Source organism: Lagopus muta, chromosome 3 (assembly GCF_023343835.1).
Source record: "Lagopus muta isolate bLagMut1 chromosome 3, bLagMut1 primary, whole genome shotgun sequence".
Lineage (NCBI taxonomy): Eukaryota > Metazoa > Chordata > Aves > Galliformes > Phasianidae > Lagopus > Lagopus muta.
Window position 1 is genome coordinate 42,891,459 of NC_064435.1, and position 19,472 is coordinate 42,910,930.

General features: G+C 37.3%; 1 protein-coding gene across 1 annotated transcript; it reads left to right on the forward strand.

Moving 5' to 3' along the window:
- Positions 1-354: 354 nt before the first annotated feature.
- Positions 355-18,877, forward strand: LOC125690795 (opsin-5-like). The gene is made up of 6 exons (XM_048939511.1): positions 355-507; positions 2,258-2,345; positions 5,170-5,332; positions 6,370-6,497; positions 8,193-8,527; positions 18,266-18,877. The coding sequence occupies exons 1-6, from the start codon at positions 451-453 to the stop codon at positions 18,875-18,877; spliced, it is 1,383 nt and encodes a 460-aa protein (XP_048795468.1). The 5' UTR covers positions 355-450.
- Positions 18,878-19,472: the final 595 nt, after the last annotated feature.

Consider the following 19,472-nt stretch of genomic DNA (forward strand, 5'->3'; position numbering starts at 1 on the left):
AGTGTTTAAATGCACAACTGTTGTGTGGTAAGTCAATCTAGCTGGTGAGGGATGGAGGGAAAAAATCTGGGTATTTTTTCCAAATTATCATTATATAGCTCATAAATTCGGACAAAAAAAAAAAAAAAAAAAAGAAAAGAAAAGCCAGTAAATCTTGTTGCTGCTTTCCAGCACATAACATTTCTGCCATACAAAGCATGTAAGAAAGTGTCAACTGGTTCTTGCAGTTAGCATGCAGTCCTGTTCTTTCTTCAGTTCCTCTTTGAAGATGGCTTCATCCACGTTTTCTGAAAGTGATGCTTTTTCTTTTCCACAGAGCCTCTCTTTCTGTAACCCCCTCAGAGCTGTTGACTGCTGATGTGCAAAATTAATCACTGTAACTAATTTCAAAATTACTGTAAAAGTTGTCAAGAAGGTAGATGCTTGGATACTGCTTAAGAGGATAGGTTTATGGAGACTTTGAGCTTGGGATTTCACACTTTAAAAGGCTTCATTCATCCTGAGGAGGTATGATTTTATTTAAAATGTCTTTCTATTCCTTCTTTACGTTAGTGTTGTGGCTTAAATGTTGCTCTGCCTCAGCCCAGCCAGGGATGCACACTTTGAAGACAACTCTCTTTTTCTCAGCGTGTGATTTTGTTGTCTGTATTGCTGTGATAGAAGCAATATGAATAAAATCTAAGAGTACCTAGCTTTGATGAACGAGCATAGCTCAATGGAAAACCAAGAGTTTCAGTAGTTTTCAAGAGTTCATAATCAGCTGAAGAATTGTGTTTTATAGGGTAGACTGCTTTTCCTTTTACTAAATATCAAGATTGCTTTTGATAGGATAAAGCATTGGGAACGAAGTAGTAATGTCTGTCAGGAGCTTGGCTTTTCCTTGTGAAGAGTTTGCCTCAGGGAAGCAGCAGCTGAACGTCCCATTGCTATTTTAGTTGCTGTCTCTTGAGGGCAGTCACATGCAGCAGCACTGGCCACTAGGAAACAATGAGGCTTATGATGTGAAATCTTCCTGTTTCTGCTTAGTGAATGGAATAAATATTGGCAAAAGGATTAGAGCATAAACTTCTGTGGTGTTAGCAGTAGGCTTAACATTCCTCATGGTGGAATACCTGGTGAAGAAATATGTAGCCCTTTGTTGTCAGTAGTAGGAGTGCCCTGGATTAGGGCAGTTGAGGAAACAGGGGGTTGTGTGGGAAAAAAACTGATGGGACCATAGGGAGAATAACCTGCCTGTGAGAAAACACACACACATATATATAACTATAACTACATATTGTGCTAGAAAAGTTTGTCTTAGGTCTTTTCCATTGAATTAGATGGTATGTTAAACCCTGTTTGTGAGAGCATCTAAGAGCTGAGTCTGCCTCTAGCACGAGTATTGCAGTACAGAAGTTAGTGCCCTCCCTCTGTTACTGAGCTACTTCACATAGGCAGAAAGGTCTGGACTGGGTCACAGGGCTGACCCCACAGCAGACTACTTAAGGGAATATGGGAATAGCAGATGACAGAAGATGTTAATTCTGGCATTTTTCTGAGTTATGCCAAGTGTGTCTCTCAGACCATCATGAATACAGTTGACAGAAGCTCTTTTTCATCAGTATAACTGTCTTTGCAAAGTAGGGAAAGTTGAACAGATCCCACTGACTTGTGACACAGCCTCCTTTCTGAAGACTTTATACAAGTACTTACATATATATAAGGCACTTTTTACCATTTGCAGCTGTGTTATTGTGATGATCTCAAATATAGATGAGGCCTTCAAATTAATTGAAATGTGTTTATCTAGGCATCAGTTCTTGGCTGTGATTTCATCTGTGATTTCAGACAGGCTGATTGATGCTGGCAGTGCCCTCTGAGTCCATCAGACTCAACCACCTCTCCATCAGGGACACCAGAGCAGGGGCCCACGTTCAGGCAGCTGCTGAAGGTCTCTGAGGAGCAGAGCCTACACAGCCTCTGGGCAGCCTGTGCCGCTGCTTCGCCACTTGCACAGCACAGAAGTGCTGCCTGATATTCTGAGAGATCCTCTTGTATATGTGCCCATTGCCTCTTGTCCTGGCACTGAAAGGAGCCTGGCTCTGTCTTCCTCAAAATCTTTATTTAGGTAAATTAATTGCTAATTCAAAAAACAAAATGAAATTCTTCCTGTCCTTTATGCAGAGGACAGCTTATAGCCTTACAGAGAGCTTGCAGATATTTGCTTTTCTACTGCATTTCTAATACTGTATCCTGTTTTGTTTTTTTTTGTTTTCAGATGGACCCATCTTTTGCTAATTCAACATTCCAGTCCAAAATAACAGAAACAGCTGATATTGTTGTTGGAGCATGTTATATGGTCTTCGGTAAGCCTGATTTTATGGGACATATGTTTATAGAACTTTTGTTATGTTTGGTGCAACAAAGAGAAATAAACAACTTTGAAAGTCAGATTTGTTTCTGACAAGAGACAAGCTTCTCTGTATTCTATAAGGGGGAAAAAGCACAGGGTAACATAATTAAGAAGTTTTTATCCTTTGTTTTGTTTTAGGAATAAAAACTGTATTCAATGTTAGGTGTATAAAACTGGACAGGTATGCTAGATTTTGAGACTGGCATTTTTTGGTATCTGCATAACTGTCACTGCATCTAAATGAGAGTTTTCATTTTCCACACCTTGTTGCAAAACAAAGAACAGTGTATCCTGACTCCTTATAGTATCTGAAGTAAAATAGCAAGAGCTGTAGTCATTACGGGCCTGGATAAGGTGCCAGAAAGATCAGGCTTATGGCCAGTGTTTACAGACACTGAGTTAGAAAGTGAGATTTCTGGGAAATGGGCTCTGCTGTTACAGAGGAAGCAAATCTCTCCTCCATTGTCCTGGTCCAATTGAGGAAAACAAATTCAGATCTAATCCTAATGGTATTGGTCAATAAACCATGAGTCAGAGGAAAGGAAAGGCAACCCTGACATCTGGAGAGCAATGACTGACCCCTTGGCTAAGGACACAAAGCATGGCTACTGTCTGGTGCTTTGCAAGATGGTGAAAAAATATGTAGAAGTTAAATGAATGCCTTAATAGGAAAGAAAAAAATGCTACTAATATCAACCCTGAAATACGGGACAAATACAAGATAAATATGCCAACAAAAAATGAATCTGTGACTTTTAATCCCTATCAGCTGTCAATGAATATTGGCATCTTAATGGTTTCAAATATTAGCAAGTTCTTCAGTATGTTCTTTCAGTAATGAAAAGTGAATGTAAGCCTTACTCCTGTTAGACTGTAGATGTATGCTGACAGTTGACTTCAAGGGGAAACTGTCTGAACAGTGTAGATCAATTTAGAGGGAGAAGTTCTTGAAGTGTTTGCATTCCTGAGTTTGCAGAGCTAGTTCAGCTAACAATAAAGTAATTTCCCAGCAGAAATATCATACTCTATTTCTTCTCCCAGAGATACTTGAATTTTTCTGATGTAGCTTTATTTCAGTTTTTGATATCAACAACAAATAACTGCCTGTTAAAATAGCTAAGATTTCATCTGTACCCACACCATGTACCTCCTCCCTCATATGTGCGCAGCTACTCATGCAACATGGTGTTCCTCATAACTTTCTTTTAAACTTTCTTTTTCTGAATCCCATGGCAAACAACCACATCCAGATAACTGAGTCACTTGTCAGATTTTCCCCCAGCATCTACTGTCAGCCATGTCAAAGCTCTGAAAAGCTTAAAAGACAGATACAGTGCATTTATAAGACTACAGAAAGTGGCCTGATTCTGACTGAGTACTTGGATCTGTTTGCTGACACCAGCAAAAATGTTGTTATAAATTTATTTGCAAAATTTTTGCACAGTTTCAGAATTAGAATTCAAAAGAAATGGCTTAAAGAGACCAGAAATGGAGATGAATTCAGAATCACTGCCTAACATAACTTGCTAGTCTGACATTTCATTTAAAAGAAAATATCATAGTCTATAGAACTTCTGGAAAATACTTATCTTTTTCCTATGAAAGTGTCATTAAATGAGGCATATTCTCTCATATGTATAAAGAGCCAATGGTTTGTGCTGTAGGTATCTAGGCAACTTGCTAAACTCAATTTCTGTATCTATGCTTACCTGCATTCTACAGGTAAAACAATATTTTTTCCATAGCCAGAACAAACAGGTCCACAAAAGCACTTGGGCTCTTCTCAGTGGCTTAACTTTACGCTATATTAATGATAGGATCCTTCAGTTCACTAGGCATGCCTGAAATTCTGCTTTCTGACTGCTCTCTCATTTTCTGAAATTGTCTAAATTTCATAGGGTTTAGTGGGTACTTTAAAGGTAAGGAGTGAGTGGCTTGTCCTCTGTTGTCTAATGTTGTAGCTTTGTTGTCCATTTGTAGCTTTCTTAAGTTTCTTGGCAGTCTCCTACTGGAAGTGCTACTCCCAGAGAAAATTGTTGCATCTGCACTCAGTAAAAACATTACTTAACTACATTTTTCTCTTTCATGTATTAATCAACATTCTCGCTGTATTATTTGTTACTACTAGAAACTATTACAGGCACCTCTGAGAGGTCTCAAAAAGAGAAAGGAAGGGCTACCATATGGAGAACTGTAGACCTGAAACTGGGGAAACACTAGCAGCATCACTTGAGTAACATCTCCAACTTAATAGTAAAGCATTTTTTGACAGGTCATTTAGTGGATAAAATTCAATTAAAGACCTATGGCCACTCTCATACTATTGGTTACCTCTCTGTAGATAGATTAGACAAAACAGGATGGATAGTAAGGAATTTCTAAAAATATTTGAAATATAAAGATGAGACAGTCACAAACATAATAAAGGAGACAAGTTAATCTAATAAATAACTACAGTGGCTAACTATGGTGGCTGTGCTAATACATCATTTCTGTGCAGGAAAATAAAAGATGGATGAAGTAAATGTTTCATAGAATTGTTTGAGTTGGATAGGATCCTTAAAGATCATTTGGTCTGACTCCCTTGCAAAGAACAGGGACATCTGCAGCTACATTGACCTTGAACGTCTCCAGGGATGGGGCATCCACTGTCTCTTTGGGCAAGCTGTTCCAGCACTTCACTGCCCTTACCATAAAAATCTTTGCCTTATATCCAAGCTAGTTCAATTCTAGATTCTACAGTCAATTCTAAATCCATGTTGTATGTTTCTCTGCAGGAATATGCTCCTTGTGTGGGAACAGTATTCTCCTTTATGTCTCCTACAAGAAAAAACATTTGTTGAAACCAGCAGAATACTTCATTATTAATCTTGCCATCAGTGACCTTGCAATGACATTGACATTGTACCCACTAGCTGTAACCTCCAGCCTTTCACACAGGTTTGTTCACTATACACGTGATATTTAACACCCTCTGCAGGCTTTGGAGGTCTGTGCCTGTGAGGAAGACTAAATTACTCTGCTACTTCTCTTGTAATAGTTGAAATTAACTGGAGGGACTGAGAGAAGTATGCTATGTTAGTGGCAGATATGTGGGCTATTGGTGTTAATGTTCATATCTATTTGAGATTACTGTCATCTGGATTTCTGCGGGGTTGAGAGGCTGCAAAGATTTTGTTCTAAGCATCCTCTACATACTGCATTTATTTTTCATGGGCAGTGATGGTGAAATGCTTTTTTTTTTTTCCTCTTAATTTGTGCAGTAAAATTTGGTAGCATGAAAATAAAATGGAATGTATTTGTTATGCCTAAATTTAAAAATATTTTAAGCCAACACTCTGAATTTAGAACTTTCCAATTCCTTTCCCACTTCTTTCCTCTTTATCCACATGAATTCAATCAACAATCACTGTTACACATCTGATTTTTGTGATCTTCTTTAAAGCTTGGTTAATATATTGCTAATTGTGCTAAGTGGAGTCTGTCTTCACAATCTTTTGATTACTACTACCACAAATCTTGTGTATTTCTGAGTAGAAAATGAGGAGATGCAGTGATTCAGATCAAATTCCTCTTCCTCTGGAAAACCTTCACAACAAAATTTGTTGGTTTGATGAAACATAAAAAAAATACCTAAAGAAGTATTAACTTATAACCTTGGCCTACTATGATGAGAAGTTTGATTTTTTTTTTTCTTTTCAGAATCTTTATAATTAAAACAGTGCTTTGTTTCTTAAAAATAAAAAGGCTTAAGTGTGAATCATAATACTAAGTGAAGATGTGACCACTGTGCTGGCTGTAAGATTTTTCGACTGAGAGCCTCTTCTGTAGTTGATTACCAATCAGCAAATAATTTGATAATGCAAGCTTATTTATTTATTTTTAAGAAAACAGCTATAAATGTATTTCTACACTTTTGTATTATGCTTGAAAAAGAAGGATAGCATCTAACTGTCAATTTCATGTTTATTTGCTAGGTGGTTGTATGGGAAACACATTTGCCTGTTCTATGCATTCTGTGGGGTATTCTTTGGGATCTGCAGTCTGTCGACACTGACATTACTGAGTGTTGTGTGCTGCCTCAAAATTTGCTTTCCATCTTATGGTGAGTTACTGTTTTTGTCTAAGATCTCCGTTTTTCATGTGAACATAGATGATCATTTCCAAGTTTTGTATCCTAGAGACTACTTTTATAGCAGAGCTCTTTTACATCTGGTCAAACAACGTGTTTTTCCTCTGATCATTAAGATCTAACTATAACAGCTATTGCCCATCTTGCATAATTATATGTGCAAGTAATCACTCTAAATCTCTTTTCATTCTGGGTGTCAATTTGGTGGCATGAAATGAGTTCTGAGCTGAAAGCAGGGCTAGCCTGAGTAAATGAATGTTTTCAGAGTTCATTGCTACATTTAGATATTTAGTCATTTAGATTTATGTTGATATAACAACTGGTGCTATTCCTCTTTCTGCCAACCTCTATTCCAAATAACATCCTTACTTTTTAACAGAACTTCACAATCAATAAAAAGTCAGACTAAAAGGATCAGTGAGTTTTGGCAGACAGACTGAGTTACTTAAGAGAAAAGTGCTAGCTGGTTAATGGTTTTGAGCATCTGAGGAATGCAGATCATAGGAATTCTAAATGCTGATTTAGCAGCTGAACAATTTGGATCAAATATAAATACTGCTACAGATTAAATTTTTCTGGTACACCATTCATCTGGCAACACATCCCTCATGTTCTGTAAGTCTTACATTTTAGGGGTAATACTTTTTGCTTGTCTGTTACAGTGAGGCCCTCTGTTGTGGTTGAGAAGCAAGCAGCTGCAAGTAGGGAAATGCAGAGCTAACAGTGATTTAAAGACAATCTAATTGTCACCTTTACCCACTTGTTTTCTCAGCACAGCATAGGTCAATCTTCAAGTACAGACTTGCATTTAAATATTTTTCTGTTTTAGTAAATATCTTCATATATTTATTTATATCTTTTACATTTCTCAAGAGCTCAGATTTCAGCAGTGTTTCCATATAGTTTTATAAGACATGCCTTTTTTTTTTTTTTAAATAGTGTGTGTGTAAATTTGGAAGCATGACCTGAGAAACAAAGTCTTCTTTAGAGCATTCACACAAATCTTTAAGATCTGTTGTTATAGTAAAAACTCATTTTTTCTTTTCCCAAAGTTATGCATTATTAATAATATTAACCCTAAGTCAGGAAATAAATACATTTCTGCTGAGAGTTTTGTTTTTCTAAACTACTGTTTGAATGGAGGGTACTGTTACACCTTTGTCCTGCTTCCTTATTTAAAAAAAAGTAGTCCTGATATGCACTTCTTGTAAAGACTCTGAAAGTTGTGTCCAAAAAAATACCAAAACTGATCTTAGTCTTGGTCCAGTCATATTGCAACTCTGAAGTTTGCAGTCCATTGTGAGTTCTACTTGTATAGCAAGGCTCCATTGTACTGTTGTGCTCTTCAAAATGCTTGAATTTTGTGTTTAAAACAAAAACCCAATCTGACATCTTATTCAGATAGAAAAAAGAATGAGAGTTTCTTTTAGTGTAATGGTTGGTGTACTCTGTGGATCAATTACTTGTGTTTAGTTGTTTTGCAGACAATATTTTGAGAAGCATTCTGTAGGTTACAGAGTATTATTCCTGAGAGAAGGAAAAAAGAAAAAAAGGAAATGTCCAGTGGGCAATACAAGATCCTCTCAATCGACCTTTGACTTGTTCAGTTAACTGGAGCTTACAGTACTGCTGTATGCTGGTCTTCACTGATTGTTTTGTGTCTTCCAGGCAACAGGTTCAGGAGAAAACACGGACAAATATTGATAGCCTGTGCTTGGACCTATGCAGCAATATTTGCCTGTTCACCCCTTGCTCACTGGGGAGAATATGGAGAGGAGCCCTATGGCACAGCTTGCTGCATTGACTGGCAATCCACCAATGTAGAAGTCATGTCCATGTCTTACACTGTCGTCCTTTTTGTTTTCTGCTTTGTTCTCCCCTGCGGAGTAATTCTCACATCCTACTCACTTATTCTGGTAACTGTGAAAGAATCCAGGAGAGCAGTGGAGCAGCATGTCTCTGGTCCCACCAGGATAAATAACGTGCAAACCATCACGGTCAAGGTATCTAAAAGTTAGTCTTTGACAAACTGTTTTTGCTGCAATTGGGCAGCAAGAAAAATTCCAGAGAAGAAAATAAAGAAGGAAAATTCAGTCCTTACTGTATTTTCACTTCAGAAAGCAGAATTGTCTTGTGCAGTTTCGCTCTATGGCAGTGAATTGCTAAACACGCAAGTAATACAGCTGCTTCTGGGGGATGATAATTAAGTTCACCTTAAGCTTCCTTGTTGGTGAAAACTGAGATTTAATACTTTTCCTTAAAGAAATTATTTGGAACATTTCTGTAAAAAATCTAGACTTTTAAATGCCTTGAAAATGATTGAACATGGAGTGAAACTTGGAAACAGTAAATGAAACAGTAAGTGCTTTACTGTACAAAAGACTGCCTTTTCAGATATCAGTGATAAGCATAAGGAACATTTCTTAACAGTGAATCTCTAGTGCTGGGTCTTGGTGTTCAGGCTGTCTTTTTGATATTCCCAAAATACTTTATTTCTCCATGTTTGTGAGGTCTCCCATAATCAGCCTCTTTTTAGCTTCTACTATTTTGCATCTCCCTGGAGCCTATTTTATTAAAGCTTTACAGTCGTTCCCTCTTGTAGTAGACCTTCAAAAGCCATTTCACACAGAAGTGTATCTATTTATACTCTAAAATCGATGTCAGTAGGAACTCTGTCAGGTGTTGACAGCAAAGTGTGCATCTAGTAAAATCATTTAATAAAATCCTGGTAATGCCATCTCTGATTGAAAGAAAGGTTGGAGCCCTCTCTGGAGGAGAGTTTCAGCCTTATGCTAAGCATGCACCATTGTTTATGAAAGTCATGATGTTTCTGAGTGAGTGAATTCTGTTTGCCCAGTTACAGACATTTCATGGGATCCATTATCATTAAAGACTGTTAAAAATAGAAACAAAATCAAATTCATTTCTGTATAACTGAACACAGGACAAAAGTCACATAACAGTGTATCTTCATAAATACTTTTTGAACCAAAGGCTTTTCGGGTTTGTATTTCACTGGCTCATAGAGCAAAATTAAATCTAGTCACAGAATTTGTTCTGGATATTTGTTTCTTGCTGCCAAACTGCATTCCAGGAAGTAAATAAATAAACTAAACAATAAATATACTGTATTATGAGTAGCTTTGCATTAGGTGTAGTTCATTCTGTAGACAATATGCTTCTTGAAAGGATAGAGAATGTTACTTCTTGATTCTGTTAATTGTGTCTAATCTTTGTCTTTTCTTTATTTCCATGAACCCTTCTCTAATTTCTCTCATTATTTCTACATGCTAAGTATTCTTTCTTATCAACTTTCTTTTTGGAGTCTGCTTGCCTTTATATTTTCACTGTTTTTGGGAATGTTGATATTCTGAGATGTGCTTCTACACAGACCATCTGCTTTCTCTTTTCCACGTTAACAAGTTTGAACTCTCTGACATCTCTCTTCGAATTACCAGAATAGCTGCTCTAGACATCTTAGTCTGCCTGGTCTGGCTCTTTGAGTTTCTTGGTTTTAATCTTTGTGGGAAATGATATCCTCCTGTCTATGGCACGGTTTTGTAACCTAAATATCCTCAATACAAGCAATTTAAGAGCCAAGGAGTATTCCCTTGTCTTACCTACTCGTTATTTGCAATAACCCTTAGATGAAACATTTTCCTACTAAAGCTTTTATGTATATTATGTATATCCCCACCTCAAGTCCAAATTTGCAGTACATATTTGTTTTCTGACATCTTTCACTGAACTGCAGGATACAATCCCTTAATTCTTTAACTTTTAATACTCTTCATAGCTTAATTGACTAATCTTCGTCAATGAGACTTAGATTCTGCTTACTCTATAGGCTTGTAAATGCTCAAAAATGTCATGCATATTTTGCTCAGCATTACTTGTCATTCTTATGAGTTCCTTCTAATAAAAACTGGAAAAATGAGTACAGTCTTCTCCATCACTTCCTTTGTGATGTTAACACAACCTCATTCTGAAATATCATATAGATTAATGCTGGTATGATGCTGGATCACTAGGAATATTGCTTGCCATCTACTGACAAGTATTTATTCTTTATCATCTCTAATTTTTTTAGTTATTTATTTTTATCTACTTTTTTATCCTGGGAACTGCTTTGGTCTTCACTTTTAGATTATATAGTCTTTGACAAGGGTTGCTCTGAAACTACTTATCTGCAGATGTCTCACCCTGAAATAATAATCCAAAAAATAAGTAGTTTAACATAAATAATAATCTTTTGGAGACATTTGATAGAGGGATGATTTAAGTCAAACTCTTAAGAGCAGAGAAGAGAAAAGAGGACTCCTTTAGGTTTATTTTTTGCTTAGGAAATTCTGCAAAAGCAAACCATCCCAAATACATCAATGTTGTGGTTAACTTGGAATGATTATTTGTTGAATTGTAAATCTTCCAGCTGGAAGAATTGCAGTTTCTGTCAGTTTAGTGGCAATTTCAAGCCCATTCTTCTTCTGATCTTACCATACTGCCTCTGAAATCAAGGAAGTGTTACTTAGGAGTCTTAGTCAGATCTGACCTCTACCCCTGATCCAACTTCAGCTGAAGAGCTTGAGTGTTGTGTGTTAGTCTTGAAAAACTAAATCCAGAAAGTGATCTGGTTGCTTAAAGCAAGACTTAAACCGTTACAATAATTCTAAGCCCACATATATGATTCCTAAAGCTTGGCAGCTGATGCTTCAAGGTTCCAAGTAATTGCTGTTGATAGGTTCCTCTGTTACTGAAAGCATTTCTGAGGTTCCTGCAGTTTGCTTTAATCTATATTGCTCTGTACACTTAGCTGCTACCTCTTCACTAAGCCATGTAAACGTAACTAGGTCATAGCATCAAGTTCAGTCCTACTTTGATGTATTTGTTGGTTTTAGTAGTAGTTGAATTTTTTTTTTTTAATAAAAAAGAGCAATAAAATGCAGATAGCATTCATTATTACTAACGTACTTGCAGCGTTAAAAGATCTATCTGTTAGGCTTATTTCTGTGCTACTTTAGAATGACAGTAGCAAGATTTTTAGAAAATCAAATGCGAGATGTCTAGTGCTATTAGTGTTTTTGTGCTCATGAGTTTACAAGGTTGGCTAACTACTGAAATTGCTTTTATTATTATAGAGTACCGTAAATATCAATTAAAATGCATACAGAGGACGCTGTTCTCATCTGCTTTCTTCACAAGTGCATGAGTATGTCAGTTTCTGGACAAAGCAGGCTCTTAGGCATACAGATGAAGCCGATAAACATTATGAATGCAAGCTGAGACGTAGAAAATTACCACTTCTTCAGGAGTTCCTTGGGATTAAGCAGTTTCAGAAACACATCCAAGTTCCTCCTGTATGTTGCATGAGAAAAAATGCTGGGAGTGTAACTTCACATCTCACCAAATATTTGTCCAAATATCATCTCCCAATGCTCTACAGCACACTAAGATTAAAGTCACAAAGGGATAGACCTTTAGCCTGGGAAGTCGTGTTCAATTTTTTGTTCTAATTCAGACTTTATGCATGCCTTTGGATAGATATTATAGCGTGTAACTATTATTCCTTTGAGGTTGTAATTTGTGATGGATTTGAAGCACAAGATTTAAAATACTGAAATATCATTTGGTAGACTGGAAGGCTGAAAAATTTGCATTGTTTCATATTCAAAATTGTTTATTGAGGAAACAGTATTTGATTTTGTTCTTAACATGAAATACAATGATTGGCAGAGAAACAATAAAATATACACATCCTGGAGGTTAAGAAGGCTTAAACTGGGCTTCTACAGTACTTTTAAAAAATCCTAATTAAATTATTTATCATTAAGATTTCTTACCACACAAAAAAACTGAGGTTGTTACACTCTTCTGAAACTGGAAGCACATCCACTGTTACAGATTTGAAAACTGCAGCTAGTTACGGCTGAGGAGACCTATGGACTTAGCGTGAAATACAGTGGAAATAAAACTGGATAAATGTTGCTCTTCAAACATGACCTATGGTTTAGAATACATGATCCCAGGCTTGAAAGCTTCATTGCAGTGGATAAACCTACTCCTGAAGTTAAAGGCATGTTATGGCTGTTCAATGCCTCTCTTGATTTTCTTTACTTCAAATAGATGCTTAGTTTTCAGGTGCAGCAACATTACAATTTGTTGCAGGCATTTCAAAGCCATTTAGGGTTTAGTGGTCAGCGTGCTGCTTCTGAACGTTGGATTTGCCACTGTGAAGGGAGAGCACCTGCGTGAAGCCACAGTCTTAATTCCAAACATACAGTTGCATTAATTACACTCTTGGCTATATATTGATTCAAGGTGGAGGCAGCTTTCTGACAAGTATAGGAGAACATGGTTAACCTACTAAATCAGTGCTAAATGTGTCTTGTGTTCAAGGATTGCTGTGATGAAATACAGACATTTCATTTGGAGAGAAGGTGAAATTGAGACTCTGTTGTGGTAATATAGACAATCACATTTATGATTGGCTTTTACTTTTGTGTGGCATAAAAATTTATAATTACTAGTGGAAAGCTCAAAAACATGTGCTTTTAAGTGCCTATGTGAACATGGCTCAGTTAAAAAAACAAAACCAACCAAAAAAACAAACTCTTCCAGAATATTATAGACCTCCCAGGAAAAGCTGATTTCATTTGTCTGTGCTCATATAAGAGTAATTCATTTATAGTGAGTATAAAACCCCTAGGATTTACAGATCTAAATGACCCCCAAAATTGCCAGGTATTTTATGCAATTTTTTTCATTATTATTTTTAAATTTGGAAGTTTTGCAGATCAGGGGTGTGAGGTGGCCTCTAATCATCTCCCAGGTTATCAAACTTCTGCTTGTTGAAATACCATTTTAAGTCCTTTCCTTCTGGTGTAAGTTGTTTTTGTCAGCTGCTTTTCAGATTCTGCCGTTGTAACTTCAGGATATTTTGCATGGTGAAATTGCAATATACTTTGGCTTTACAGGTCAACAAACTGCCAGTCTGCAGAGTGTTTAGCTGGCTAGTTTTATTATTTTTGTATAGAGAAATCCTGCCAGATTGGAAGTTAGGGCTGATATTTCCCTTACTGTTGAGAACTGGAGCAAGGTTGAACTACCAAACCAAGGCTATTGCAGCAATCCTAATTAGCCACAAGACTGACACTCAGGAACCATTCTTTCTTTGCCTGGTGCTTAGCTCATTATCTTCTGTCTCTTGCATATTTGTATCTGGGCTCTGGTATGTTTGTTTTTTTTTTCTTTCTGAATGCTCAGTGAGACAATTTGCCATTTTCAATTGAAGGCTTCTGCTCTTGCAGGCTTTTGAAGAAGGTGCTACTAAAGGAGGTTAGCCTAGTTGGGCTGCCAGGCTGGATGTGTGTGACACGTGCAGTCTTCAAGGACCCAGATGTTGAGTTCAGGCTCTGTGCTACCTGACCCTAACATAAATTCAGTGAGCAGAGGGGAGAGGTGATGTGTAGAGCCTGTACTACTCTTTATGAGTCACTGTGGGGAGGAGGAAGCATCTTAGCAGTGGCTGAGGGATGAGCTGGCAGGTCTGGGGTGCTGAAAGGCTGTCTCAAAGGGCAAGGAGCATTTCCTCCTGTGTGCTCCATGCCAGCCATGCTAGTTGGTTCAGAGTAGCATCCTCTGTCCTTTTCATGCATTACTGAAATGACTGCGCTTCTCAGAAACTTTGGATAAGTAGTTGTTTCTCTATGGCACACTTTATTGTACCTTGCTCTGGGGTGTGCAGCTCCCTGGTATTTTAAGAGGACACTAAAAGAATGATATAGTGACATCGCTATATTCTTTTGTATTTTAATGAAAAATGGTGAGGGCAGCATCCAGAGTTAGATGAGCTCTGCAGGTGTAAGCCACCATGAGGTGATCTGGCCCCAGATCTAGCACTAACTCCTCAGCAGAAACCAGATTTTCCTCACCCTTGTGCTTTCAATGGCCCTAGGGCAGTGCAAAAGGAGGCTGTGTTTATTCTGTATTTCATTCATCATAATTCTATATGTATGTATCTGTGATTCTGTATACTGGCCCATCCACATAGTGACCAATTTATTTTATGAAGCAAGAGCTATGGATTTTACTGAAGATACATAGCTGCTGTATGTATTTTAAATAAAAACTGATGCTATATTAGCACATTGTTTTTACAGAGAGCTGTAGCCAATATGTGTTAGCCTGAGCACAGGAGAGGGGTTATCACTTACGTGTACTTTTTGTAAGCTGTGTGCTGAAGATTAGACTCACTTAAAAAATAGAAAGCAACCAAAATAATTTGGGCAATTGGATAGAATTAAGAATGTTTTTAATCGTATTTTAGCAAGACAGCTGAAGAATTGCCATCATATCGCACAACTCAGCACTGTGAAGTTGAGCAGATATCGTGAGACTGTCTTAAATACAAAACAAAAGGTGAACAAAATAATGCCAGGCTGCTTGAAAACAGCCCAGCCAAAAGTCTGTTCCAAGTCCCTGAGAGAAGGGTGATTACTGGAAAGAGGCCCATTGACTTGTTTGGGAACAAACATCAATATGAATTAGGTGGGGATTTATTTCTTTGAGTCATGGTACTGTAACAGTATTTTACCATTTTTATTTTAATTTTTATTATTTGGTGCTTTGTTGATTAAAGGGAGGAGTAAAATTCACAGCATGAATTTTCAAAACTTAGCCTGTGAATCTCTCATCTCTTTTTCTACTTGCTCCATTTTAGCAATGCACTGGTTCCCTGGTTTATTATTTTACAGAAGAAGAAATAGAGGTTGTAATAGTCCCTTGAGGCATACAAATATTTGAATCAAAGGAATTAATTTGCTGTTTATAAGCATGCATTTGGACAAATCTCAGATTTTGAAAACAGTTCCACACTCCCTTTCAGAAACAATTCTTAGGAACGACTTCTATTCTCAGAAGAATAGTTTCACACATAGCAATTACTGTAAAAGTGAAAGGAAAGAAAAAAAGATTTTTCTAATGGCTTTCTCACTGCCTCATCTATGGGGTCTGATCTAAAACTAATACCTCCAATTTTATTATGCTGGCCCAGTATGTCAGGGGCAGATGGTGATGTGACAGTAGGGGTTGAACCTTTCCACCAGTATTCCATTACATTTTGTTACTGTGTGACAGATGGCAGCAGAGGCTCAGTTTGACACAATGGTGTCTGATATAGAAGAGTGAATGTGGAATTGAATTCTTCCATGTGGAAAAAATGTCACCTACTGACATTCATCAGTGCTGAAATTTTATGGAGGCCGGACAGTGGATGTGAGTTCAGTGAGATGGTGGATGATGCATTTCAGCAGTGGCAATAGTGACAGTCGGTTTATTTGCCTGCAAAAGCATCAAGGTATCCTTCCTTGTATTTCTTGTGAATGCTCACTATTTTGCTTTATAATTGCCTCACCAACACTCTCCTCTTTTATTCTACTCATGAAAATCTTGATGTTTTTTTCCATCTCACCAGTCTAACCATCTCATCCCATCTAACCAGTGATGCTGACATCACTGATTAGACCACTCCTCATACTTCTTACTGTGGGGAGAGTATCAGGTGCTGTGCAGGCACTTTAAACTCAAGACATTTCAATATGTGGCATGACAATAGTAATAAAGTCTCTTTCTGGATGCATCTATGCATACGCATTGTTGATATGCTCAAGTATCTCAAATAAGTTTCCTTTTGTTCAGGTGCACTTCACTTAAAATTAGGTGTCTTAAGTTCATCCTTGAACTGGACAGTGACAAAGACCTGAAAGCCATCCATCACATTCTATTTTAGACATATCTTTGTACGATATCACTTGCTTTCTCTTTCCTTTGACATTGTGTAGAACCTTTACTGGCTTTGGCTTAGAACAGAAGTTTTGGATAGCCAAAGTTATGCAAGATGAATGTTTTTGTTTTAAATGCTGTACTGATGCCTTCGGGGAACTTGGCTGAGAGCGCCTTAAAAGTACGTGCCAAATGCCTTCTCACAGAAACAAAGCAAAACCTATTGCAATCTTGAAGATTAATTGCTACCATAAATAAGCCATCTGGGAAATGAACCAATCAATTCTAATATCCATTTCTTCTTAATGTGACTCTAAAGGGCCGAGGCATATTGCTTACCACAGAAACTGCTTTTTGTCTCAGCCTTTTATACTGGCCATGGATAGTTCAGAATCACAAAATCGACGTGGTGCTGGCTTTTCCACAGGTAGAACCAGACCTTCAGCTAATGTAATGAAATAGAGCACTGCAGAAAGAAAAATCAAGTTAATCCCATCGTATGTCTTTGCCTTTTTTTAACTAGTCATTCTATCAAAATGTCTTGTTTCTCAATTCTGCCATATTTAGCTTTGGAATTCAGGTGAACCAGTGGTTACTACCAATGAAAGGGAAATTTCTTCAACAGAACTATTGGAGTGAATTATTTCCTAGAGACATATGCAAATTCGTGAACAGATTTTAGCCTGATAGCCAAAACAGTCACCACAGACATTCCTCAGCAAACTTTTGTTATATGTTTCTTGATAATCGCCATACATTTCTTCTTGCAAAATAAAGATTGTGAAACTACTAAAGTCAGGGAGAAAATAATAGCATTTTGAGTGGCTTTCTATGCCTTAGAAGAGTCTTATGTGCCTTCTGCTTGTGTTCAGCTCTCAATGCCCGTCTCAGACTCGCACTGAGTACAACCATGCAATCTCTCACAATCAAAAAACCTACAATTTTTGCAACCTTTAATCTACAGCCAGTATCTCACTGAGAAAAGTGTTCGATTTGCAGTTAATGGAGTTAGTTAGCAGCTCTGTACTCACACTTGCAGAGGGCAGCTCAGGCAGGTGGCACAATTAGCAGCTGAAACAAAAGTACTTCCTTTATCTGTTTTTTTATATCTGATACTACTCTAAATACATTCTCTACTATCTTCCTCATTTGTAAATATGTACTTTTGGCAAACATGGACTTCTGAAGCTCCTTCAGAAGCATGAATATTCTTACTTCTGTCCATAAAATGTACATGTACTTCACTTATAAAACAGGCCTAGAATGATGCCCTGGATGTTCATCTGCCTGTACAAGCTTACAGTTTAGTTTAGATTTCCCAGAGTTTACTATAAACCCAATATTTATTGTTTCATTTCACACATCTCTGTGATAATTTATACCAAAAAACTTTTTTTTAATGCCTTTGTCAAGCTTTTTTGATAAAGCTTAGTAGCACACATAATTTTGAGATAGAGGTTAATTTAAATTCATTAGTTTGATTCACCTTCATGATTAATCTGGTTTTTGGCTGCTGTATGTCTGCACATGACTCCAGTTGAGTACAAACAGAAAAATTATGGAAGACTTTCCCTAGTCAGGAAAACTAGCATTGCTTGTGAACTAGAAAGTAAATACAAACAACTTTGCAATACAGTCCAAAGTTTCCTCAGAATGGTATCTTTTGTTTTTTTTATGCTGTATTTTATTTTGGTATAATATGTATTTTAGTGATAGTTTAGTGAAGAAGAAATGGAATGTAAAAGCTGATATGTTTTAACTCTAGAAGTTATAATCAGAACTAAGTCTTGGTCAGAATTAAGTTGCCAGGCTAATATATGTTTGGAGAGCAGTTGAGATATACTGGGAGGACTAAGCAGGTAGTGTTTTATTCATATATTATTTCAGCAGCTATTTTTCTCATGCATGCAGTTTTTTAATTCACTGCTTTCTCTCTCTCTCTCTCTCTTTTTTTTGTCTACCAGCTGAGTATTGCCATGTGCATTGGATTTTTTGCTGCTTGGAGCCCTTATGCCATCATTGCCATGTGGGCAGCTTTTGGATCGATAGATAAGATTCCTCCTTTAGCCTTTGCTATTCCAGCTGTCTTCGCAAAGTCTTCCACTCTCTACAATCCCATTATCCATCTTCTTCTGAAGCCCAATTTCCGAACTATCGTTGCCAAAGATTTCACAGTTCTCCAACAGTTATGTGTCAGGTGTTGCTTTTGTGTCAAGGAGCTGCAGACCTACAGATCAACTTTCAACACTGGCTTGAGAACATTTAAGGGCAAAAATGAATCCAGCTGTAATGCTCTTCCGATTATGGAAGGATGTTCTTATTTCCCCTCTGAAAAGGGCAGTCATACTTTTGTATGCTTTAAAAGCTATCCAAAATGCTGCCAGGAGAGGTTTAGCACAATGAGATGTCACCCTCAAGAATGTGAGTCCTTGGAAAATGACCTTCAAGTGAAAGTGACGCAGGGCAGTAGGAATTCAATGAAGGTGGCTGAGCAGGAAGAAAAAAGCACTGAACTTGAAAACCTGGAAATCACCTTGGAAGCAGTACCTGTGCACTGTACATTTACAGATCTCTAGAGCTGCTTATATGAAACAATCTGGCAGTAATCTTATACTGGATTTATGAATGTAACTTCTTTGGAAAAGCCATTCTATTATCCCATTTTGTACACTATCTTCCTCCTCTTTCTATTGCACTCTTTGATGGCACACGTGCTGCAACACGGACATGCTATAAATGTGTGACTCTTGCCATGCTTACTTAAGTGTATTGTGATAAATGAATTCACAGCAAACACTACATCAGACAAATCCTCTCTGCATGTTGCAACTTCTGTGTACTCCATTCTCAAGAGAACACACTAAATAACTCTGTGGAGTTATTACCCCTTCTAGTCTTTATGTATTTTATATCCTGCGTGTTTAGAACAAATAACTCAATGTAGAGTTTTAAAAGAATGATCTCATGATGTTTTACTTGTTATAACAACTGAAAATGGAAATATCAACTGAAATGCCTCATTTCCAAGAAGGGATGCCAAATGGCCACATCCTGTATTTCCTGGGAGTCACAGGCTGCTTGGAGATGAACAGGCAGGTTCTGACCACATTCCACATGAATGAAATCACAATATATCTGGTAATTTGAAGATTGTTTTTTGCCTTTTTGGTA